The 26,694-nt window shown below is 44.4% G+C and overlaps 1 protein-coding gene across 2 annotated transcripts; it reads right to left on the reverse strand.

The window, feature by feature from the left end:
* Positions 1–2,052: 2,052 nt before the first annotated feature.
* Positions 2,053–24,358, reverse strand: LOC119390251 (alanine aminotransferase 2). 2 transcript variants are annotated; one of them, XM_037657827.2, is made up of 13 exons: positions 24,105–24,358; positions 22,209–22,298; positions 21,715–21,817; positions 17,437–17,564; positions 16,348–16,461; positions 13,562–13,691; positions 12,951–13,030; positions 11,305–11,438; positions 9,976–10,081; positions 9,233–9,298; positions 8,076–8,231; positions 4,480–4,592; positions 2,053–2,418 (listed from the first exon to the last, which is right to left on the reverse strand). In XM_037657827.2, the coding sequence occupies exons 1-13, from the start codon at positions 24,219–24,221 to the stop codon at positions 2,328–2,330; spliced, it is 1,428 nt and encodes a 475-aa protein (XP_037513755.1). In that variant the 5' UTR covers positions 24,222–24,358; the 3' UTR covers positions 2,053–2,327. The 2 variants fall into 2 exon arrangements, with proteins under 2 accessions (XP_037513755.1, XP_037513756.1); XM_037657828.2 differs by lacking the exon at positions 22,209–22,298.
* Positions 24,359–26,694: the final 2,336 nt, after the last annotated feature.

Raw genomic sequence — 26,694 nt, forward strand, 5'->3', positions numbered from 1 at the left:
CTGTGCATTGCAGGCGTCGCGAACCAAGCGAAACGCCGACAGCGCTCGAGTGCTACGCACACCACTCGGTGTATTGCAGGCGTCGCGAACCAAGCGAAACGCCGACAGCGCTCGAGTGCTACGCACACCGCTCTGTGCATTGCAGGCGTCGCGAACCAAGTGAAACGCCGACAACGCTCGAGTGCTACGCACACCACTCTGTGCATTGCAGGCGTCGCGAGCCAAGCGAAACGCCGACAGCGCTCGAGTGCTACGCACACCGCTCTGTGCATTGCAGGCGTCGCGAACCAAGCGAAACGCCGACAGCGCTCGAGTGCTACGCACACCACTCGGTGTATTGCAGGCGTCGCGAACCAAGTGAAACGCCGACAACGTTTGAGTGCTACGCACACCACTCTGTGCATTGCAGGCGTCGCGAGCCAAGCGAAACGCCGACAGCGCTCGAGTGCTACGCACACCGCTCTGTGCATTGCAGGCGTCGCGAACCAAGCGAAACGCCGACAGCGCTCGAGTGCTACGCACACCACTCGGTGTATTGCAGGCGTCGCGAGCCAAGTGAAACGCCGACAACGCTCGAGTGCTACGCACACCGCTCTGCGCATTGAAGGCGTCGCGAGCCAAGCGAAACGCCGACAGCGCTCGAGTGCTACGCACACCGCTCTGTGCATTGCAGGCGTCGCGAACCAAGCGAAACGCCGACAGCGCTCGAGTGCTACGCACACCACTCGGTGTATTGCAGGCGTCGCGAACCAAGTGAAACGCCGACAACGCTCGAGTGCTACGCACACCACTCTGCATTGTGGGCATCTCGAACCAAGCGAAAAGCCGGAAGCCTCGTAACGACAAGCGAAGCCAGCCGCAGTGCACGTGCCAGCCCTGTATGGCACGTGCACGAGCTCCGACCAAGGGGCCAGTGCGAGTGACGGAGGAAGAAAGCGAGGTTTGAGCTCAACGGCTCGTGATATCGCCAGACTCCGCGTTCGCTCTCTTTCGTCCTCGTTAGCCCTTTTTCGCTCTCGTTCGCTCTCTGTCGTACTCGTTCGCTCTATCGGTTACGCCGACAATGCCAACGCCAACGGCGACGCCGCTCAACGCAAGAACGGGCGCCTAAGAGCTGCGCTCGAAAAAGAAAGAGTCCGCTCATACGGCGTACTCCACGGGCACGGTGTAAGATATATACTCTTTAGGTGAGGACACTCGCGAGACGCGATCGACCAGATAAAGTAACAACGCCGAGAGCCCGTCGGACCGCTGACGGCAGCGGATACCTACCGGCGGGTTGATGCAACTTCAACACAAAAACGCGTTCCCGTAGCAACTGGCCCTTCGCGGGAAATCTGAATTTCCTAGTCAGCAAACGCGGCTACGGCACGCCAGCAACTCAAGTTAGAAACGCATACCGCGTTTTTCACGAGCGAAAAACAAGACATGCAGCGGACGCCGGCGTTGCCGCCGACTGCGTCGGTTGCTATAGCAACGGTGCAGAAAGCATTTTCTCTCTTTAGGTTGCGTCTTCCCGCCGCTAGATACCCGCTGCGGTCACCGGACCAACAGACGCGCAACGTTGTTACTTTATCTGGTCGAACGCGCTCTGCATGCGAGCCGTGAAGTGTCCACACCTAAACAGTATATATCTTACACCGTGTCCACGGGTGCGGGTGCTCTCTCCACGCGTAATTCGCCACAAGAATGACGCACTTTCTAAGATTTGTATCAGTCGACAGATTAGCTGTCCTTTTGCTCCCCTTCGCGAAGCAAATCTAGCCGTCACGCTCACACGCACACGTTGACATCACATTTAAAGCCGTTTGGTGTACACCAACGGCTCGTCAAAAGACCATTTCATTTGGTCACTCACCAAAAATCCCAGATTAATGCTGCCCCAGCGGCTTAACCCCCCCCCCCGCCCCCTCCGCAGACAGACAACCCCTTCATGCTCCTTCGCCCAGAGGAGCCGGCCGACGCGTTTCATCTCTGCTTGAGCCACCGAATACACGACGCGCGGGTGAAATTATCGATTTGGACTTTATACCAAACAAGACGGTGACGGCAATGTGCTAGAGAGACTTTCAAAGCTAGCCAGACTTTCATTCAGCTGTTTATTGATTGGGAACACATTCACCCAGCTTAAATTAATTAACTAGGATGTATTCTATAAACTGTGCTTTGCAATGCGTGCACAGTTTAGCGTTCGAGAGAGAGATGACGAGTTTAAGCGGTGTGGTGACACTTGCCCATACCAGGCGGATGAGAACCTTCCGAATAATTTTATTCATTCTGAATAATTGATGTTTCTTTGTTGGCGGAGTTTGTAATTACAATTTTTTTCATGCGTATTTGACCATAAAGTCCTTGTGGAAGGCTTCGAGGCGATCGAACAGTTCCATCAATCTGTCATCTGGCGCCAGTATTGTGATCCTGTTGAAGAGAGAGAGTGCCATTGTAGCTCTTAGAAATGAAAGGACATTTATTTATTTATTTATTTATTTATTTATTTATTTATTTATTTATTTATACGGTGATCTTTCACATAAAAGATCATCGCAGGATGGGAACAGTATGCTAGAAAGGGTACATGCGCAAAAAATCAAGGTACGATCATTCAACGAATGCAAATAAATGCACTGCACATGAGGAACATTTATGTGTAAACCAATATATGTCTCAATTTGTTGAGTGCTGCAGTCAAGCGCGTATGAGCAATTAATCGAATAGACTGTATGAATTACTGGCACGTTGTCGTTGCCACAGAAGCGCCGGTATAGAAAGAAGACTTTTTTTTTGCTTTTTTTATTGCACGTTCATAAGGCAAATAGATGCATAGAAAGGAAGGGAGGGAGATGGCGAGCGCGCAACGCATTATTATATTTTATTTATTTAGTTATCTTATTTGTGAAAAAAATTCAAGATTGTCGTCGTGCTTGCGGCAAAAGGTGACGTTAAAAAACGATACCTGACTAGGCCTCTAGCACCTTTTACGCATGCAACACGACAATCATATACGTCATATATGCATCTAACTAGAACAATCTCCATGTAAGCTTCTTTCTTTGTTTAGAAACTAGTAATAGTTGGGATGCATTCGATATGATCAATTGGTTGCCTTTCCTACTTGTAATACAGACGGGTACACTCTTAAAGGGAACACTTGCGTGAAGGGCATATCCGGATTTCGCTCTCTTGCAAAAAAATAGTGGCTTACATTTGCGCACGACTACTGCTGGTTGCCAGTTCTGACTCCTCTTCACAGACTAGTACTGTGCACGGACAATGTTTCCTCATTGACCTGAAGTTACGGGGCCACCAACATGAAATATGCTCATTAGGGTGTTCCCTTTAACAGTGGACCGCACTGTACATTCGATTCTATAGTATTTGTATTTCATCAAGCCTGGCATTTCCCTTAATTCGTATATTGTGATGCATCCAACTAACCGCTTCAAGCATGCAATTTATTATACCTATCTGCTGAATAAAAATAGAGATGTGGGCGAATTGATTTACGTCCATGCACGGTGAAGATGAGCAGCGCGAAGCACTGAAGTGCAGAATTACGGGCAAAGAAGGACTGAGGAAGGACTGCTAATGCCGTCGTATACAGACTGCTACGGAACTTCATTACGCCGCATTAGGTACTTGCTTAGTTATTGAACTGGCCGTGCCTGTTGACATCGCAATGTGCGTATTCACAGAAACAATCAATGTTATGGCAGGTAAATAACATATAATGTGAAGACGACGAAACGCAAACCTGAAGCGGTTGGGGTTCGTAGACCATGGAAACAACACAGAAGAAGCGTGACTGCAGATTGTACAGCGCAGCTAATCGACGGGACACAAGAAAGATGCACACACAACGGATCACTAACTTTCAACAATGAAGCATGGCGCCAGTTGACCTCAGTAAAAAAGAAATAGATTTCGTCGCGTCATAATTAGAAAACATGTGCATCGTTGTTCGTCCTTTTTCTTCACCAAGTGATTGCGTCTAGGCGGCTTGGCATTGGTGGAAGATCACTTTGTATAATCTTGTTTATTATTTCCTGTTTATCTACTGTCGCTCGCTCTCCCCCCGTTCATTTTTTAGTATTTATTCCGTCGGAAAGGAACAGCTATTCATTGTTGAAAGTTGTCGCTCTGCTGTGTGTGTATATCTTTTTTTTTTGTCCCGTCGATTAGTTTCGCTACACAATCTACAGTCATTCTGTACCAACACACCCAGTCTTCAACCTTAGTGCAGAAGCGTATATAGAAAATTTTCATTTTGAGATCACATTTTCATTATGAATTGCTGTAAGGCCCTGAAAGAAGACTGAAAAATTTATGTTGAATATTTTAGCACGTCGTACCTACACGAGCATCAACACCGCAACGAAGCCACCTTAAAACTGGGAAGACTGACAGCCGTCATTATATACCCAGTATATAAGCGTCAGAACGTTTACTTGTACCACCTGTGATAAGTATGAAACTTCTTACCTTATATGATACCTTCCCGGAAGTCTTCCAAATGCGGAACTTGGTGTCACGCTTATGCCTTTTGCTTTCAGCAGTTCCTCGGCGTAAAATACGTCAGCTTGTTTGTTCCGGCGCTGCAAGAAATTACCAGCAGACGCAGGATGTCGTTAATCCATTTAGGAGGGCAGTGCCAGAACTCTGTCGCTAAGTGCCTCATTATCGCCATGCTGTAGACAGATAGACACATTTTCAATGGTACCTCGGGAGATGTCATCCTGCTTTTTCGCATGGCTTGCTACTGCAGTTATCGCGTGATGACTATGGTATATACAATGATCACATATACACACCAATAATACGTACACACACGCACAGGCACATACATACATACATACATACATACATACATACATACATACATACATACATACATACATACATACATACATACATACATACATACATACATACATATACAAAAGATGCATTTATAATGTTTGGTTAAGGTGTGTGCTCCTTAAAAAACACCAACAGCTCTTTCGTGTTGCGTGTCGCACAGGCACTGCTTTGCACTGAGGAGCCACCGCAGCTCCAAGCTCAAGTCGCATTGAAAATGTAGTGCTTACCTTCAGAATCTCTCACTCTGCGTCGTAAAAGATTTAACAGTCGGGCTGTCTTATGTGCACCACGTGTAACACCCAAGGTAATTTAGAACACGTCCCCTGCTGTGATAGCCTATGGAAGTCTCCGTATTATGAATTCCACACAAGATGGCATTATATATACTTTCCCTAAGCTTCGACTGTAATATTTGTATCGTTATGCTCGTGGAATACGTAAAGTGTCAAGCACCTCCTAAACTCCATATTGATCAACGTGTTGCTTATGCTAAGGCAATTTTTAATCTAACAAATAGCAATGAGGCACGATAAATTTAACACTCGGCTTACAATCGTTTTTTCATACTCTCTAATGAGTATATCGCTGTGGGTTGTTTTAAAATCTAATGAATATGTAATGTACGCGCTAATTATGTTTTGACTGAAATAAGATTAATTCTACTTGGAAATTTATTCTCCATTGCAAAAAAAAAGCCTAAATGTTGCTATTTTTTGTATACTTATCTTTGGTTCAGACTACTCCGGAGTGCCGCACTAAGTCCTGCCTAATAATCGTACACGGCATCGTCGCGTGAAGGACAAGAATTTATTGCAACTTAACTTTTCCCGTTGAGACGAGTATTTCAGCAGGCATGACCGACATTAAGAAAACAAGACACCCGTAAGTTGCACGCATACTTTTTGTGGTATTCGCAAAGTGCTGGAGAACAAAGCGGAAACTCATTGAGCTATAGGCCTTTTTTTTAGTTGAAGTATAAATGGGGGTGCTTGGTGCCTTTATGGCGGCACCGGTTACTGCTTCTGGCTTCGCAACCGAAATATGTGACATCAAAAAAATTAAAAAAAAGCACAGATATGTCATACAGTATAACACAAGATGTGTCAGCACAGCGCAAGCCAACAGAACATGAATCATGTCATGTGCTGTTGGATTAAATTGTTTTATAGGGAACGTCATATTCCCAATAAAGAGCTCTAATTATTCTGGCTTCTTTTAACAGATACAGGAAAAAAAGGCAGTCATAAGCGTCAACGCTGTGAGCCAATAAGGAAAAGTCAAGAAAGACCACTGCGCAACTTGACAGGCACGGTAAGAAAAAAAAGTAACATGTATTTACACACACACTGTAATAAACGCCCTTAGAAGTCTATGAAAGTAAACTAGAAAGAGAAATCCAGCCCTAATGTCGTTCTTCTGTAGCGATTGCTGTAGTTCTAAATCCTGCTTTAAATGCAGCGGTTCGCGATCGTCGAGTTCGTACTGCCCCGTTTACCAAACCGTGGATGACGTCAATGTTTGAGGTAAGCATGTAATGTTTCCCCGGCACGAGTAGAATCTTGTTAGGGAGATTCGCAAACTCGGTGTTCGACATGCGCGCTACTTTTACAGCGAAAGCTGTTATGAGATCACAACAAGGGCCATTCTTGGCGCCGTAGTCCACCACCACCGCCGCCGCCGGTGTCCGTAACCACTATCGCTCGAAATAAGAAAAAAATTCCAGGATGGAACGAAGTTCGAACCTGAGCCCTCTGCGTGGGAGCCCAATATTCTACCTCAGAGCCATGCCGGTGCTTGAAACTCCTTTGCAAAAAGACCATATACAGGCTTCATGTCGGGAAAGAACCACGTTTACATATGTAATGTAGCGTGGTAGAAGAGTAAAATAACAACCAAGCGTCACACAACACGAATTCTGTAACCAGGCGTCACACAAGGCGAATTGCCCATTTAAGTGGTTTGTTGAATGCTTCCAACACATTACAGAGGGCTCTGCCATAATTCTTCATCGTCATCAGCCACAACATCAACAAAGTGCACATAATGCCTTACAGGTGTTTAGCAGATACCACGGTTCTCCGCAGAATGACGAAATATTGCAGAGTGGCTGCTTCCTTGCTTCAGCAAAAATTGTGATGATTTATAGCGTAGTGGGTTCCTCGCAAGTGCACTTCTATTGGTTGCCAAGGAAGCCCATAAGGCTCCCATGATCTATTTCCTCAGGGTCTCGAAGTTAATTCCCTCTCTCTATCTCTTTCTCACGTTGGCGTATGTTATAAAGCGTGGTGGGAGAGTGAAATAACGACCTGGCGTCACACAATGCGAATTACGTAACTAGTAGGTTGTTTAAAGCTTCCAACCCATTACAAAGGGCTCAGCCATAACTCTTCATCGTCATCAGCCGTCGCATCAAGCAACTGCACATATTGCATATTGCTTTTTTAGCGCAAGAAACGACACCACAAGAAAGAAGACGGTACACAGCGTGGTGTCGTTTCTTGCGCTAAAAAGCAATATGGATTCTCACCAACTAGCCCGCCAACGCATTCTGTTGCACATATTGCCTTAAAGATGGTACCTAGCTTCTCCGCAGAATGACGAGTAATGTCGTGGTGGGTGCTTTCCAACTTCACAAAAAATATGATTCGTGGCGTAGTGGGTACGTTGCTAGTGTACTTGTATTAGTAGCCACAAGAGAGTTTATAATGGGCTCTAGAAATGCCGCTCTTCAAGCTTTCACTGTGACTGTACTGCGCTTTCCGCACAGGCCTGGCGTTTTTTACTGTGGTTTATCGACTTCCTGCTAGTTACGGCAGTTGAGATACGTGTCGTATGCACTGAGTGCCGTCAGGTTGTTTTCCCCTACAGATGTAGCCGACGAATTAAGGCGCTGAAGAAACGCCGGTGCGAGGAGCAATCGCGCGCTTGACGAAGCGGTGGCGCCCTTTCTCTTGCGGTGCGAGTGTTAGCCGCACGTTTTCGAATTGTTTTCATCAAATTTAAGTTAATTATTGCGTTTAGTTTTTGGTTATTTCTGCTAATTATATTATTGTAGACCCTGTTCGTTTATTTTAACGCGGTTTTGAGCATTGCTAGCCTTGTTTTAGGCCTGTATTGACCACTTGATTGTGAGCGTGGTCACGACGCGTGAGATTTACGGATGGACTCAAGCTGGTCCCCTAAAGTACTACGCGCTTGAAATGCTTCCATTCTCTAACCTTTGCTTCCTCGATGGCTTTGGCCGGAATAGTGATGCGAGCGTAAGCCGCCATTGATCCTTGGACGGGTCCGCAGTGAAATCCCGGGATGGCATTCAGCCTCTTTTCCGCCATCTTGGCTCGTCTTGCTAGAGAGTCCAAAGTGGAGGTCTTCTCCTGCAATGAAATTGTTGCCGCGATGACATCAGGTATGTTCTCACTAGTTCTCACGGGCAAAAAGGCGTAAGCACCTTGCTTTGCTATGTTACTAGCTAGTTCCGCCTTTTCTACAACGCCACCATAGCATGTGACGTTTTAATGAGTCCTTGATCACAGCGTTTCCTGCCTCCTATGTGCTTGTCAGTGGGCTATAAAAAAATCCTTCCGCCATACCAAGTGAAGAAAGAATGATGCCTACGGCCCCTATTCCTATATAAACAGACAAAAAGAAAGCCTGTAAACTAAGTCGGTATTGTGGATTGATGTTCCTAAGAAAACTTTAAAATAGTATAAAGAAGTTGCGGCTACATGCCGGAATGGCCGGAGAGTTTTTCAGGGCGAACACTATCGCGTGCTTATGGCGTCTTTCTTTCGCGATCGCCATGACACCTTAAAGCGGACGAAGAGAAAACGTGCTTGTGATAACCGCATTAGTTAGCTGATAATTCGATTTACCACTGACCTAAAAATTCATTTACGTAAGTTTAGGTCAGTGATATCTTTGCTAAATAAATTAATCCGTGTTTTCGGAAGGTCACAGTGTCAAGACACTGAGGTCACATGACGGTACTTTTTCAGCAAGACTTGTGCTGCATGTCAGCTGATTATATTGATCTGTTTTGGCAGCGTTATTAACAGAAACAGTGAATTTTAAAATATGAATGCAAAACTGCTGCGGTGACCGTCAAGCAAAATAATACGACATGCTGATCAAACAAACACGAAATTTGTGTAATTGGTGTACAGTAACAATTTTTTTGCCTGATTTGATTGCTTTCTTATGACCGACTATTTATGGGTGAGTGATTCTGATTATAGAACTTGCAGGACGCCTTAAGCCACAGATGAAGAGCGAAGATTGATTACATTAGAATAGAATTGTTACATTACACGAATGCCTTATATGTCACATTATGGTACATCTTCGCTGAATTTCAACAAGAAAGTCATAAACTTACCTTAGTGTACAATTCGTAGGAAGGATCTCCTAATCCCGGAGGCCTCACGATGCAATCCAGTGCTGCCTGTGACATAAATTGTTGATCGCCTGATTGATTGATTGAATGATACATTCAACGAGTTTAACATACCACTACACTAGAGAAGAGAGAAGGAGGAGCACTAAAAGAAAAAAAAGAAAACCTAAGGACAGGGAGGTTAACCCGTTCTCAGACCGGCTGGCTACCCTGAGCTGGGGAAGAACATAGCAAAGGCAGTTAGGTTAACTAGCCTACGTCCAGTTTGCTACCCTACACTTAGGGAGGGGAGTAAGGGAATAAGAGAGAGAGAGAGAGATACACATTTCACAACTACACTAAATAGCTATACAGGAAAAGACATCGTAGAAGAATGCTTCATATTAAATTTGATCGCATGGGGTTCATTTACCTGCCATCTATGTTTATGTGCGCAAACGTTTCCGCACTTCACCGCCATCGAAGTAAGTACGCCACGAGAAGGAGTCAACCTGGTGCGCAACCGCAGCAGGCCGTGATTAACGAAGAATACCAACGCAAGATGCTGACGACACAACGTCCTCACGTACTTGTGCGTATACACGTTGGACGTTGCAACTTTTTCCATTGTTTCGTGTATGCGCGCACGCGCACAAACACACGCACACAATATTTTGTCGAGCTATCTGTGAAGACCAAATATCAAGTGCTCTCGACTTCTACGGCAAACGTACTTTAAGCCGCACCTGAGAGAGCATCGACGGTCGGTCTGCCTCCATAGCCTCTTCCAGATATGCCTGGTCAACAGAGTCGAGGTTGATGGCTTCGAAATAGCCGGACCGTAAGCCGGCCCTGCTCAAAAAATGGAGAGAGTGAAAAAAGGAAGTTCATGCTAGACTCTGCGTTGATGAAGCCGCAAAGGGGACGTGTTACTCAAAAACATATGTTTAACAATGCACCATGCTTCTGTATTATTTTCATATTCGGTAAGGAGGGGATAATGGCAAGCTTCTGGACATTTGGTAAAGCTGCAAAAGCTGAAATAAAATAGGCTAATGAATTAGATGCTTTGCATGTCTGCAGCTGACAGGTTAGTGCCGCAGCTTGTGGAAAGGGAAAAAATTAATCCTGTTGCACGGTTTTACCTAGCACACAGTCTCAGGTAGCTGTCAACAAATCTACAAAGTTGGCCTTTGATTTTCAACATCGCTGCAGACGTAGCGAATAAAAGGTATTGTTAGCTACCAACATAGATGGTATCGAGCAAGTGATAGCTTATGTACACCTGTATAGTTATTGATTAAAATTTGCTTGATTGTTCAGTAACGTGTGGTCCGTGGTATATATAAAATAAAATTAAAGGAAAAGTGCAGTGTTGAGTCATATGTGGGTGAACAGGGTGCTCTTCTAGGGTGTGTGCTTGAAAAGAGAGAGGGAAAGGTTGGAGGTACACCCAGGCCACCATTTATTGATGCGCAAGTTCGACGACCGTTTTTTTTTTTTGAAATATACACTTGCCAGTTTTTTATGCTATAGCATTATCTCTTAATGTGATTTCTCGTAGTCATGCACCTTCTGTAAGTTAATTACTAGTTTGAGGTAAATTAATGTAAAATGACTTGCTGCTTTAGGTGTTTAGGTCACTTTGTCACTGTGTGTGTGTGTTTGTGTGCCACTTGAGGTGACACAAGCACGCACGCACGCACGCACGCACGCACTCACTCACTCACTCACTCACTCACTCACTCACTCACTCACTCACTCACTCACTCACTCACTCACTCACTCACTCACTCACTCACTCACTCACTCACTCACTCACTCACTCACTCACTCACTCACTCACTCACTCACTCACTCACTCACTCACTCACTCACTCACTCACTCACTCACTCACTCACTCACTCACTCACTCACTCACTCACTCACTCACTCACTCACTCACTCACTCACTCACTCACTCACTCACTCACTCACTCACTCACTCACTCACTCACTCACTCACTCACTCACTGCTGCTGGTTGCAAGTTCCGTTCTCTGAAACAAAAACCAAGGCGGCCGTGCTCTTCTTACTCAACAGTGAATCCCTTTGCTAGCGAATTGAAAGAAATCAGCGCCGTCCGTGAATATGGGGCGCTCATGGTGTTCATAACTTTCCTGACGCTGTGGAAAGGATGATTTATGTCGTAGATATTGTATTCGAAGACCTGAAATGAAAGCAAGAAGGATAAATTACCAGTCGAAATAACTACAAAAGTTACAAACTAACTTATGTTATTAGTAAATAAAAAGTCGTCTTTGTTGAACTTTCTCCGTACATAGGTCAGGAAAAAATAAAAATAGTTAAGTTGACTAACTCAAAAATACATTTATGATCAAAGATGACTCGAACTCTGACTTTCCGGAGTTATAAAAAGCCGTGTTCCATTCAGATTCACCTCAATTCTACTAATCTGGGTCACTCGGACTCAGACTCATGGGTTGCTTGGTTGGTATGAGCACGAATAAGTTCACGCATGAGCAAGTTTACCGACTAATGTCCCTAATTTTTGGGATATTGTTTGTAAATTTTGACGCCGAGGCAACAAGTGTAATTTTTAAAGTAAATTTTCGTTTTCCTAATAAAAACGGTAATAAGTGGGCTAGATAAGCACACGAAAGCAAAATCCCGTAGCTTAGTGGATGCAAGTGTAACATTAAGTCAACAGCTTACATTGTACTCGTATGATATCACCCATATGCCTTGCCGTAATCGTCAACAGATGGGTCGGTGCTGCTAAACAAATGGCCACAGGCCAACTTCGTGTAAAAATGTTTCATAAATTGTTTAACCATTTTACATTAAGTTAGCCTGTGGTGGTCTTTTTAGCAGTTATCGCATTTATTTAGTCTTTATAGGCAACTAATTGAGGCATTGTATAAGGGTTTACAAGGATAATAACACATGTGTTGGCACATAAAGTAGGATACATATATACACAGAAATACATTGTAAAACAGTAGGGATATGACATCGTAATACGTTGATAATACAAAGTCAACAAGTATAGAAACAATGCTGCCAATTATAAAAAAATAGTTGATTATATGCACAACAGCGGTAAAGGCGGAATAATATTTAAAGAAAAAAGGCAAAGAGAAATTGTACATGAAGATAACTAGCACAAAAAAGCAAGAAAAAAGGCAGTACGAATAAGTGAGTTAGGTGAGCGATAATACTGCAGTTACTAAGTTATCTACATAGGCGTGAAGTGCGATTACAGACGGTCGCGAAATGCCTCGCGATTAGCACGTAAAAAAAAAAAAGATTCTTAGCGAACCTTTTGCTGGCATTATCTCCATTATTCATCATCATCATCATCATCATCATCATCATCATCATCATCATCATCAGCCTATTCTGTGTCCATAGCACGACAAATGCCTCTCCGAATGATTTCCAATTTAACTTGCCCTGCGCAAGACCATTACATTTATTTTTTGCTTTTGCCTACAGATTCCTATTTCATCATAATAATTTCATAACCCCCACCTAAACTTATGTGGTCCTTGGTTGAGTTTCCCATGTCTTGATATCCATTCCGTCGCACTTACAGATAATCAGTTATCTCTCCTGCGAATTACGCTACTCGCCTAGGAGGTCAATCTTTCTTCCTAATCTCAACTAGGATATGCGCTGCTTCAGTTCGTTCTCTGATGCGTAGCCAGTGTAAGCTTACCTCGTCGGCTAGTATTATCAGGTGATTCTTATGCGCGAACATGATGATATCCTGCAGCTGCTTCATGGAGAGCACCGTACCTGCGAACGCCGATAGTCTATTGTGGAATCCATGGAAATGACCAAGGGAATGCATGCAGCAACCTGATCTGTCAACGATGTCACCAAGTGCGTTGCCACCTCGCATTCTAAATATTGCAGCATTAGATTAATCTACGATTCATCACCCTACTTTCATCTCTATGTTGTGACCCTACGGTGTCTGTTGCATGCGAAAATGGCTGCGCATAAGCACGCTGCCTTATCTGCGCAGTAAACGACTCTTTGAAGGTTTGAATGTTAGCTCAAAAAAGAGATCCGCCTTTTTTTAACATTTGCGTATGTGTGAACAAAAAGTAAAAGCCTTCGACGTATCAAGTATGTTCCGAGAATTGCGCAGTCATTTTTGTACTCACCATGTCTGACGTTTTAATTGCTGCTATGAGCTTAAGGTAATCGAATACCAGAGGTTTCCTGCTGAATGTGGGGATGTCGCTTCAAGTGTAAGAGAGCAGATTTTTACCTAACAAAAAAGACGGGTGGCTGCTACAACACACGTTGCGTCGGACTCACTGGGCGGATTAGCAGGGTTAACCAGGAGCAAGCACCTTGGGACGCATACGCTCTTGGATGCGTCCAACGCTTTCTGCATCTCATCAGTGTTGTGAGCCCAACCATGATCCTCATCCAAGTAATAGCACACCTGCGTAAGAGCGAGCGCAATAGCAAGGTGAAGAATTACCGCAGGCACTTAATACGTTCTCAAAAAACGTAGACAAAAAACCGATATGACCACGAAAAAGCACACATTGTCGAAACCTAATGGTTTGATTCGAATTCGGACACCCCCATCCCTTTAATAAGATGCCCACTTTTTGATGCTTTTTGAGGACGACGGGCTTGTGCGAACGCCTCTGACTTGTGGTGCAGTCCCGCACGCAGCAGTGTATTCACTGCCTCTCCCTTTTTTAAAATGCAAAGCATTTCTTAGCGAACCAAAGGCTCTTTGAGCATTTCTATCTATCTATCTATCTATCTATCTATCTATCTATCTATCTATCTATCTATCTATCTATCTATCTATCTATCTATCTATCTATCTATCTATCTATCTATCTATCTATCTATCTATCTATCTATCTATCTATCTATCTATCTATCTATCTATCTATCTATCTATCTATCTATCTATCTATCTATCTATCTATCTATCTATCTATCTATCTATCTATCTATCTATCTATCTATCTATCTATCTATCTATCTATCTATCTATCTATCTATCTATCTATCTATCTATCTATCTATCTATCTATCTATCTATCTATCTATCTATCTATCTATCTATCTATCTATCTATCTATCTATCTATCTATCTATCTATCTATCTATCTATCTATCTATCTATCTATCTATCTATCTATCTATCTATCCGCCTACGTCTGGGTGGTCTCGTGATGGCCTCCTTAACTAGGTGTAGACCGAAACTGGTGTGGGAGGGTAACAGGGTTTGACAAATATGACTGTGTGGTTATGACATGAATAACGTAAAAACCCTGTCGTGTACGTCGTCAAACCCATTCCTCCAGACACGTGTGGCACATACCCATATGCCAAGGGCCGCGGTATGCGGGTATGCGCCACAGGTGATTGACAGTTTATATCCACCCAGCAACGGCGGTAACAGAAATTGGCAATTTAAATGCGCGAGCGTAGTGAAAAACCGACATCGGCAGCATTGATCCCACGAATGCAAAGAATAAAAATCCGGATCCCAACAAGAATCGAGCCCAAGCATTCTGCGTGGCAGTCAGGGCAACGCCAAGTGTTGAAACAGCTTTGGAAAGAGACCCTATGTAGGCGTAATGTCGGTGCAACGACAACTGTGGTTGCATTGCTTGCTATCTAAATTTATATTGAAGGTATTAAACATCGCATATGTATTCCTATGACACAGGCGTCATGTCGGGTAAAGTCAATTGGGGTCTCAGTGTTGGTTGCGCTTTTATAGCAGTCTAGTAAACATTACATTTGTAGTCCTATATTTCAGCATGCTTTATTGAAGCGTTGCTCGACCTTGGAGGAATACGCTAACGAAATTTGCGTATGATATTCTCACCATCTCACCGTAAATTGCACTTCGTTTCGATAATACTGACGTACGTGCTCTAACGTGAGTGCTGACGTTACGTCAGACCAAAAGTTATCCTTTAAACGCCAGTGCAGTCGACGTTCCTGGTAAGCCGGCGATGTTCACCCAACCACAACACGTACAAAAACACGTCGATCCACCTCGCAACGCTTGGCTTCCCAAAAGGCGTGGGATCTGCCGAATTTTAGGGGCGAAGCTCCTTAAGGCGGCACCCGTTCGTCCCTCGTAGTCGTAGTCGTAGTCCGTAACCAGTCTTACGCTTTGACCTCCAAGGTGGTGCCGGTGGGAGATTTTTCCTGTGCGTTGTTGAACAATAAAAAAATTCGCAGCGGTAGCTAAAAGCCGACTTCTTCTGTCTCTCATTCCCATTAGCAGCCATTCTTTACCTCCAAGGTAGTGCCTGATGAGATTTCTCCTGTGCGTGATTAAACAATAAAAATTTTGTTCAAAACGCCGTTTATTGATGAAATAAACCAACGAAAGACGCCAGATGTTTTGTAAAAGCAAAACGGAAGAACGCCAGATGTTTCTAAAGCAAAAGGAAAAGACGCCAGCTGCTTAACGAAAGACGCCAGATGTTTTCTAAAGCAATGGTTTTCTAAACAATGAAAATTCGCAGCGTACATGTAAAATTAAAGTGAGCTGCAAGTCGTCATAACTCATCGAACCTTTAGTATAAACGCGCCCTATCTCACGTCGGTGATGATGTACTGGGCAGAATTCACGGAAGATTCACGGTTTACCGATGAACCTCCGCAGCTTCGCCCACTCATCATCATTCACTCTGTGGATATGCTGTGATTTTTTTTCTTCTTCTCTTCCTCCCCCCTCTCTCTCTTCCTCATATTTCTACTCCCCTTCCCCAATCCCCCAATGTAGGGTTGCAACCTGAAGTTTTTCTGTTTAGTTTTTTGTGTAGCGTTTATAGGTCTGATCCGGGCTATGCTGTACATCGCCAGTTTCAAAGGGCAAGGACACAGACATCATTATTATCAACCTTCCTGCCTTCTCCCTTTACTTTTTCCTTCCTCCTCCAGTGCAGGGTAGTGAACCGGTCGTGCGTCAGGTTAACCTCCCTGCCTTCCTTGCTTTCTATCTACCTGGACATAGGACTTCGTGATTGGATAATGTAAGAAATGGAGTGTTCAGAGGTATTCCCAGTTTTTCGAAGCTTCAAAATAGCTTTGTATACAATAAGTGAACTTGCCTCATGATAGCCATATTGTCGCAGCAATGTGAAATAGCCCATGTATGTCGGCACGCAGGTAAGAAAACCAGGCGTTGTCCCGTTGTGTCGGCGCTTGAGTACTTCAAGTATGGTCTGGAATACATCGAAGGCACTGTACAATATGTAATACGACGAAGAAACTTCTGGTGACGCTGAAACGGGGCTTATGTCAAACTATACTCGCTGGCGCATCACAAGAAACATTTAGTAGACGTTAGGGCCTAACGGGAGAGAGATGCGTTACCATTACCATTATTTACTCTTAATCACCTTTAATTACCTTCCTAACCAAAATTAGGCGACACGAGCCAACGCTAGTCAACATTGTTGGTATTAAGAGAGAAAATATGGTGAGCGAATCACAGGCAAATGGTCGGCTTTACATAAGCTCAAACAACTTCTTTTTTTACATTGCCCTTCGTATAGTGCAAACGCATTAGAATAGTGACCACAGCGACGGAAGACTTCTGTGCCTACGTATGACTGCATTGTTAGCCTTGAGAAATACTTAATTGCCGGCGTTTCCTGTGTCAGAGCCCCGTATTGCGTTTTCATTGTTCGCCATTGATAAAGGCATCAGAAGGTTTATCCCTATAATCCCACACTATACAATGCGTGAAGATGTTGCATCATTTGATAAGGAAAGACGATTACTTTTAAGGCCTCGTTTCTTAGTTAGACACAATATTAATGAGAACTGTATTGTCTTTTAGTTCTCATTAATAATCATTTGATAAGGTATTTCTCTTTGCAAGTGCACGCATGGTATTGTCTTTTTCTGGTAGAACAGCACGTCGTCCCTATCTTTAAATTTCTGAAATAGATGCCATTATCCGAATGCACTTGAAACCCTGCGGAGACCCCCCAAAGCTGAAATCATTTGAGGACGGTTAGAAATGGCATAATAAAGTGCACGCAAAAGGCTGTATACTGGAGTAAAGTTGCAAGGCGGACTTGTTGGTACGGCATTTTCGAATAACTATGGTACCACAATACTGTTCACTGGATGAGCGTGCCAGGACGAGCACTGCAGCAAGCTTCGAAGAATGGCAGCACTAAGATACTCACGGTGACCCCGTGAGTTACTCCATCTGTAGCCCAAATATCCTCAGGCCTGGCTTCGACAGAATCTCTCTGGCTGATGTGTTCAGCAATGTGTCGCTGGATTAAGGGATGGTCTTGGTTTTGGATGGCACCTGAAACGAAGCATCTTGAATTGTACAGACGTGACAGGCGACAACAAAAGGGCCATATCAAAAGAGCTTTTCCGTTAGCAACCGTTCTGCATCATTGGTCAACAGGCTTCGCTCTTGATATGTCTAGCGTCGGGATAGGCTTGAGTACCGTCTTACGGATAATACTGGAGTTATACAGGGTGTTTTTTTTATACAATACAGATTTTTGATAAAAAATGTTATGACCTCCGGGCCCTTGTCGTCTTCGCAAACAAACTCTACTGCGAAGCAGAAAAACTTTGCCGCTTCTAAAGTTACATTCAAATGAGTATTGAACCACTGTTTATATGGAAGAGTTGTAGGACGTGACAATTTCGGACATGCCAATTTTTTAAAAATCGCGAAAAACGCACATAATTTGAGATAATGATCACCGATATTCAAGGCACCGATCTAGGCGAAACCGAAACTGAGCGCACGGGGCGCGGGCAATCCGTCATCCCTGTCACACCTGACCGACCGGAAGCTCACGTGACAATTTTTGAAAAATGGCGCGTCGCAGCAGAATAAGGTCAGGAAACACGGCAAGTCGTCCCAAACATAGAGTTTCCTACAATATTTACTAGAGGGAACTCTGGCACTAGTGTCTACGGGAGCTGCAACGCAGGGCGCTTCAGCCAGCATCGGAATGATGGGTAGTGCACGGATTTGTCTCAACATCTTTCTTTCGGCTCCGTTTGGCTCCGCGTAGCCTACATCCGCTTTTGTCGCAAAACAAAGTTCAGCAAAAGTCAGCAGTTCCACTTCACCACTTTAACCTCTTTAGGCTCATCAATTCAAATCTGGTCACGAAGTTCACAACGGTCTATTCTTTCATCGGAAACGAACGGCAAAACACAGCAATAAAGAAAGCCACAAGTGCGTTCGAAGCCACAAGCACGAAGATTATACAAATCCGTGTACTATCCATCATTCCTATGGTGGCTGAGCGATCGCAGCGCCAGAGTTCCCTCTAGATAACTGTAGGATACTCTATGGTCCCAAATACCCAAATGGAGCTGCTGTTCTTTGCGTTTGATGTGTAGTGCTTATGTGTTTCTTTCGTGCTGTACCCAGGAAAACCAAGTTCTTTGCGCTTATTTCGAGTTTAACGAAGAAACAGATAAGCACTACACACCAAGCGCAAAGAATAAGCGGTCCAATTATGTATTTGAAACGGCCTGCCGTTTTTCCGGACCATGTTCTGCTGTGACGCGCCTTTTTTCAAAAATTTTCACGTGAGCTTCCGGTCACATGACAATGAATGAATGTTTGTTAATTACTCATTTGAATGTTAATTTAGGTGCGGCAAAGTTCTTCCGACGTGGAGATCGTTTGTGAAGACGGCAGAGGTCCGGCTGTCATAGCATTTTTATAAAAAAAAATGTATTGTCTAAAAAAAAAACCGTGTAGGTTTCTCTTCAATATTGGCGCTACGTCAGCCCACCCTATTAAATAAAAAATAAAGAAAGAGCGATGTAAATACCTCTGGACTGCGTTCAGTCATGACCCTGTTGTCTTGAAGTAGTCTTATCCGTCTATCCTAGCCTTCCGTTTTACCACAGCTAATAAAAAAAAGTTGACTTGCATCTATCCCAAGCTGTTTAGTGTGGAAGTGTCGGTGTGTTGGTAATTGATTCTAAAATAAACAGAGCGCAATATAATGGGGGTAAATAAAGACTGATTTACAACAGTTTATTGGTGGTGATAAAAAGAAGCAAATTGATACAATACCGACATGCGCAACACGCGAATGGTCATAAAAAACAAGAAGAAGAAACATCATGTGGAGCAATATGTATAGCTTCGTAAGGGTTAATATCCACATGTTGACACTGCCCAAGAAATATTTGCCATTCATACGTGATTTAGACTAGAGCTGTGCACGGGCCGTATATCCGAGCCCGAGCCCGGCCCGGGCCCGCTGACTTTGTCGAAGGCCCGCCCGAGCCCGACGGCAAAGGGCTGCGAGCCCGCCCGGCCCGGCCCGACGTACGAAAACATAATCCCGAGCCCGGCCCGGCCCGGCCCGGCCCGGCCCGGCTTTTTTGAAGGTTGGCTGCGAAAACAAAACATCGTTTTCCGGTAATATGCAATTTTATTGAGCATATCAAGTATGATCAAACGACACACGACGAACAGTCTCTATTAGACAGATTACAAATTACAAGCAGACGGCCTCATGACAGCGACAATGGAGTTCGCTCGCCAAAGCCGTCACGTGTATGGGGTATGCCCATGCAAGCGTCAGCTTGCACGAAGGCGATTTACGTCGGGTCGCTGTCGCGTGCATTTTCACTCATATGGGATTTGGCTTTAAATCTAACGCGAATAGTCGCGTGGCGCCGTCACTAGCTCAGGTAATGTTACTTCTCTGTTTGTCGGAGTGCAACAGAGGCACTGCTTTACCTGCTCTCTTTTTGTTTAAAGTAGCGAATGGAAAGGAAAAGCGGTAAAGGGCGGTCGCGGAAAAGGCGCTGTATGCGTGCTGGAAAACAATTCCCGCTCATTCTCTATATTTCGGGCTTGAGTCGGGCTTTGCGCCGGGTTCGAGCCCGGCCCGATAAAACTCCAAGTAGCCCGAGCCCGGCCCGGGCCCGAGGTGAAAATACATCGGGCCGCCCGAGCCCGGCCCGCGGGCCGGGTCGGGCTCGGGCTTTCGGGCTACCCGGAGCCCGTGCATACCTCTAATTTAGACATGCTATTGCTCGAGCCGAAATTGAACTCCATGAAGAACTGACGCATGAGGTATTAAAATTCCGTTTGAAATCTACCTCCATGATCTCACTCTCTAGATGTCAACTGTGCTTAGCTAGTACTCCAGCGCGCCTGATTGTAACGCGCAGGTAATTTTACATTAGGAAAATCGAAAAAAAAAATTAACTTGATGCCTGTTTCGCTTTTCAGCCCGATTGCAACGCGCACATAAATTTGAGGTCTATATATTAACGGAAAAAAGAAAGGATGCACGTTATAATCGTGCAAATACGGTACCTCGCTTTTGTGAAAGTAGGGCACGCAGCCGCACTGACGGCAATGAATACTTTGAATCGTTTTATACAGATGTTTACGGTGCTCCCTTAAGCGGTCGTGCACGCATCTGCCGGTTTGTCCCAGATATTTCTGCCCAAAAGGAAAAGGAATCAAATACACCATGGCAGTGGTGCGCAGCACAAAGCGCCTTCTGTGCGTTACAGCTCAACGGCCAGGGTTAGCATGTGAAGCAAACTTGCAAAGCCTCGGTTATTTTACCGAAGCGGAAAAAAAAACACCGTGACGCTAGCACAATGCCGTATGTTTTTTCAGCCAATACCGGGACGCCAGCACGTTGCCGTATTTTATTTAGCTTGAAGGACACACTGTGTAGGTGTGGAAGCACTGAATGCATTTTTTCATTTTGAACGGGCGGACGTTGTGGCTGGTCTTTTTCACCACACTTTATTTGCTTTGAAAGCATTTCCACGAAAGCTTATAATAAAGCCTTTGGACCATTCGGCGAATCTATTCCTTCCAGCGCCAGTATAAAACAATGCATTCATCGAATTTCGGCGTGCATTTGTACTCTCGACTATGTAAAGATGGACTAGATGGTTAGCCGGCAAATACGAGCCGTCAACTTGTGCATAAAAACTTCTTTGCATAGAATGCGGACATGATCTCCTGAGAGCATTGACGAGGCGCACGTTAACTGCTTCTTCCTCTCCAATCAGCACATTCAAAACTAGTTAGAACAGAACAACAATAGAAAAATTAGCCAGAATAGAACAAAGAGAATTTTTGTCCCCATTTATTGTCCGCATTTATTTCGCGCAGTGTTTGTTTTGTATTTTAATCTGCTCTCCCACTTTTCTGTTTCATAGCTTTTCAATTCAGCCGCTTGATATCTTGAAGGCGAGTCGTTTTATTTGTCATTAGCGACCTCTACGTGTCCGGAGTAACATAGGGCGTAGCCAGGTTAATGTGTGACGTATAGTGAAGCTTATCAGTGAAGTATGTGTGTCTCACCACCTGAAAATTTATTTAATGTCATGCCTGAATGATCGCATTTGCGCATGACGTCGCGGAGAGCACTTGAATGGGCGCAGTGATGACAACGGGGTCATAGAATTCTAGAGTGAAGATCAGTTCTTACCAATGGCCCCTCCAGGGCAATGCTTTATTATGTCTCTCGCCCTCTGAACAACGTCAGATGGCACGTGACTAGCGATTTCGGGTAGCGCACACAGGCCCACCACCTGTACGAAACAATCACGGTATGAGAGAATGTTTAATTACACATTTCGCTAAGTATTCTACTTTTTAAATATAATTCATGGCCCGAAAGTACCCGCTCCTTCCTTTAAAGGTTTTGGCTTTCAAGGATGCTTTCAAGGATTTGGCTCAAGTCCTTCTCATAAATTGGCGGTGTAATGCAACGGAATTCCCACTGCATCAGTCTTTTTCGCTTCAGCTATATGCGATTATGTGTATTTGACCGAGTGACGCCATCGCTTTTTTTTATTCATGAGTAAGTAGCGAGGTAATTCGGCTTAGTGATAATGAAAGACACATTCACAACGCTTGTTCACGTTTTTTAAAGAAAATGTAATAACATCACATATTTGCGTCTCAGCTGTGAAATCTCACCTGCCTTAGAAAGGTGATGGGTGTGAGACCCATCCGCTGGCCGTCGGAGATATCTCCACGAATCAAGTATGGGAACCCCAGGCTTTTTCCCTGGTTATGAAGAGAAAAGCGGTGAAGTATTAGGCCTACTACTAAGATGATAATAGGGCTGGTAACGGCAACTGCCGCAAGAGCTCTGGGATTACGTTTACGCGCGAAATGACAAACAGGGCCTTACTTATGCGCCGCCACTTAGCAATGTTCCTGATCAGGCTACATTGATTTATTGAGGTGATGTTGCGAATGACTGTGACTTGTGTCGCTGGCTCCACATCAAGTTGCCAACTTCTTGGCACTAAGTGGCAGTTGTACTTCACCAAAACCGTTTTAAGGACGTTCGCTGAGCGTTTCAGTTTCGTTTTTCTCGTACTTGGCCAAATTTTCCGGAGCCCTCCACTACGGCGTCCCTCATAATCGTATCTTGGTTTTGGGACGTAACACACGAACAATTACTATAATTTTTCTCGCGTTCTTTCAGTAGGTCTCACACACTAAACACTAGTAGGCCCATCCCTTTAATATGCATCTATAGTTTGGAACTCATTTCTCAAAAATGATATTAACAAGATTGAGTCCGTACAAAGGAAAGCCGTTCTTTTTGTCTACTGCCACTACGATAGGAATTTTTCCACTTCTAATCTGTCTATTCTAAACTTAACCAGTGTGGCAAGACGTCATCTCAACGAAAGATTAAAATTCATGCGCACCTTAACTTTTGAGGCTGTACCCACTCAGATAAATGCCTTAAGTTTGTTGAGCCTTTCTGAACTTGTAGCTCGCACAACCTTAGTGTTTTTCCAATATTGCATTTAATTGCTAAAATATAGCTATTTTCCCTCAACAATATAACGTTGAAAGAATTACCCGAAATTGTTCGCTCTTCGCTCAAGACCGATTTTCTGTCTATTGACATGTACCATTGTCGGCACTCCTACGATAGCCTATGATTGACTGCAGTACAAATAAGTAAATAACATAACTGAAGAAGTAAATATGCGCACAGCCAAAAAACAAAAAAAAACACACCTTTCACTGGTGAGCGAACAACCCATGTATTATAAAAAGCACGAGAAGCAAGTTGTTCAGTCTCGGCAATGATACGGAGGAAAAGAATGCAATTTGGCGATCAAATAATTTTGAAAAGGCTCACGTAAAAAGTTGCAGAAGCTTTAATATTGACTAATCGGTCAATCAATCGATCAATCAAACATCCAAGTAAACAGTTAGGACAACAGTGCAATTATTTCTAGAGTTTTATGCCTCAAAGCGATGATATGACCATAAGGCACGTCATAGTGGGCTCCATGGTATCGCAAGGAATGAAGAGCGGCCGCTATTGTGAAAGAAGCGAAGCACCTTTAAGACTACTATCAGTCAAATCACGAATTAGACACTGTATCTCAAGAGACGTAATTCGCTTCCACTTTTAAGTGCTTAAAACCCCGCAACGTGAGCGACGTGCATAGTGAAGGGCCAATCGATCGGAAGCCGCTGTAAGTTAAAGAACATCAATATGATCCGTCCTAAACACTACCGTAAATCTTCAAAAACTGACGAGGCATCCCTCCGTTATGCACAGAACGTCATAAATTGGCGACGTGGTGCTGCTGACGCCTAATTGTCAAAAATAGAACTCTGCTTGAGAAGCTACAAAATTGGGGATATTCAAACGCAGACAGTGAATAGCCGACAATATTTCCCGAAACAACGAGGATTGTTTGTAAGAACGAATTACGTCTACTCTAATATCTACGTGACATGATGGAAATATTAGAAAGTGCAAACCATTGTAAACTGTAACGACTGAAAGAAGATGCAAAACATTGAAAACGCTCACGCCTTTGAGTAGGCACTCACCTCTTTGAGCTTATCTTCGATTTCACGTATCATAGATAGCATGACCCGGTACGGTGCGAAACCAAGGCGCGTAACTGGAACGTCGTTGCCTCTCATTGAAACCGCCTTGTCGTTCATGGTTGAACTTGGCAATGCTCTGGGAGGTATTCCTTTTCGAATGCCTGTATGCCGCAAAATGCTGGCTGATGCGGTAGATCTTATAGTGTCGTAGTTGGTTGCTTGTTTTCTCTCTCTCTTTTTTACGGTACACAGATGCTCAAGTTGAACTCCTGTGGCAGCCACACGTAAATGGCACAGCTTGGTCGCGCTCCCGACAGCGAGCCTATTGTTCGTTCAAGGCTACCCGGAGCTGTGCTGTCATGCAGGTTACACAAGACCGCGCCGCCAGCTGTGCATTCCATATTTCTTAGCTGGCGGTGCCGCTATTTACAGCTTACGGGGAAAAAATGTCCTAATTAGTGTGCAACGGGTGAGGGAAACGTCACGCGCACGCACGGTGTACACTTTCAACTTTTTGCAGCAAACGTCATCTGGTGTTGTTTACGTTGAAATATGCTGTGAGAATCGTATTAAATGCAGACGCTCTACGCTGCAATGTCAACAGAAACAAACAAAATTCCAGAGAGAGAAGGGCGCAACAAACCCTTGCCTAACAGCAGCGAGAGAGAGAGACAGAGAGAAAGAGAGAGAGAGAGAGAGAGAAATGAAGTGGAAAGGCAGGTAGATTAACCAAGCACGCGTTCGGTTGCCTACCCTTCGCCTGGGGAATGGGAAAGGGGGAATAACAGATAAGATAGAAAGAAAAGAAAATTAGAAAAATACCAAATGGAAAGTTGGTGTGAACGCACCGTATACGAACACGCGCTAGGAGCTCACAAACGTTCTTGAAGAGCTGTCGTCTTTGGTAAGCACAATAGGGCTTTTGTGACCTTGTGCACGTACGAAAGCGTAGGCGAAGGTGCCAGAGTATTGTTTTCTCCTAAAGTGGTCTTGCATCGAGGCGGCGGAGTTTAGCTTCCGGAGCACGTCGTTGACTTTGGTAGGATGGGCAGTGGCACATAATGTGTTCAGCTGCCTCCACACAGCCGCGAAAGCTGCATGACCCACTGTTGGCCATTCCAATGCGAAAACAATATGCATAAGTAAATGTCGCGCACAAGCACATGCGACACCGCAAAGCAGGCTGCTGCGAACGACGGTTGTCTCCACGTGTGGGATGTAGTTCTGTTGTTTTTTTTAAGTCGCAGCAGCCTCTATCAAACGTTCAGTTCGAAGTCAGCTTTGGCAGTTCGACTGCGAAAAGTGAGACCTCAGCGAGAAAAAAAAAATCGGCAGATTCCACGCCTTGTGGGAATCGGTTTCATGCGAAGCATGGAGTCGCCGAGTAATTCTCTATACTGCATTTTATGGCTTTGAACCAAGCGTCACGAGGTGGATCGACCTGTTTTTGAAAGTGTAGTAGTTCTGTGCACATCGCGGGCTTACGAGGAACGTCGACTACCCTGGCGTTTAAAGAGTGACTTATGCTCTGACGTAACGTCAGCATTCACGTTAGGCCATAAGGAATCAGTATTATCGAAACGAAGTGCACTTTCCGGTGCGATGATGTGAATATCATACGTAACTTTCGTTAGCTTGTTCCTCCGGGGTCGAGCAACACTTGAATATAGCTTGCTGAATGATAGGAATACAAATGTAATGTTTATTAGACTGCTATAAAAGCGGAACCAACACTGGAAGCAGAACCCGACATGATGCCTGTGTCATAGAAGCACATATGTAATGTTTATTGTTTTGTTTTAAAATTGGACAGCCAGCACTGCAACCACAGTTGACGTTGCACCGACATTACGCCTACATAGCGTCTCTTTCCAAAGCAGTTACAAGACCTGGCGTGGCTCTGCGGTAGAATACCTGACTGCCACGCAGAACACTTGGGTTCGATTCCTGCTTGGATACTGATTTTTATTCTTTGTATTCGTCGGGTCAACGCTACCGATGTCGGTTCTTCTTAACGCTCTCGCATCTAAATTAACAATGTCGGTTCTCCTTGTTCCTCGGTAGATACAAACTGTCAGTCATCTGTGGTGGCGCATACCCGCATACCGCGGCCCGTGGTAAGCGAGTATGTGCCACATGTGTCCAGAGGAAAGGGTTTGACGACGTACGCGACAGGGTTTTCACGTTATTCATGTCATGACCAGACAGCCATGTTCGTCAAACCCTGTTACCTTCCCATGCCAATTTAGATCTACACCATGTTAAAGAGGTGATCATGAGAACACCCAGACGTAGGCGGCTAGATAGATAGATAGATAGATAGATAGATAGATAGAAACGCTCGAAGGGCCTTAGGTTCGTTTAGAAATGCTTCGCATTTAAAACTTGTTTTATGATGTGCCGATGCGCAGTGGATTGAAACATAATGATGGGTTTGGAACACAATGATTGTTTCAAACCCATCTATCGTGCAGGTTGCAGGAGAAAAAGTAACTGATTACAATTACTTTTTTATATGTTATTTATTACAGGCACGAGCTCCTGCCCCGGTGAAGTAATTGTGCAATTACCGAAAAATAATAGCTCTGAT

This window comes from Rhipicephalus sanguineus, chromosome 4 (assembly GCF_013339695.2).
Source record: "Rhipicephalus sanguineus isolate Rsan-2018 chromosome 4, BIME_Rsan_1.4, whole genome shotgun sequence".
Classification (NCBI taxonomy): Eukaryota; Metazoa; Arthropoda; class Arachnida; order Ixodida; family Ixodidae; genus Rhipicephalus; species Rhipicephalus sanguineus.

Excerpts from the sequence above, each read along its gene's own strand:
- LOC119390251 (XM_037657827.2), bottom strand. The coding sequence starts at position 24,221 with ATGAACGACAAGGCGGTTTCAATGAGAGGCAACGACGTTCCAGTTACG. Across the intron at positions 9,299-9,975 it reads GACCGTCGATGCTCTCTCAG|GCAGCACTGGATTGCATCGT; the intron begins GTGCGGCTTAAA and ends TTTATGTCACAG. Across the intron at positions 2,419-4,479 it reads CCGGGAAGGTATCATATAAG|GATCACAATACTGGCGCCAG; the intron begins GTAAGAAGTTTC and ends TCTCTTCAACAG.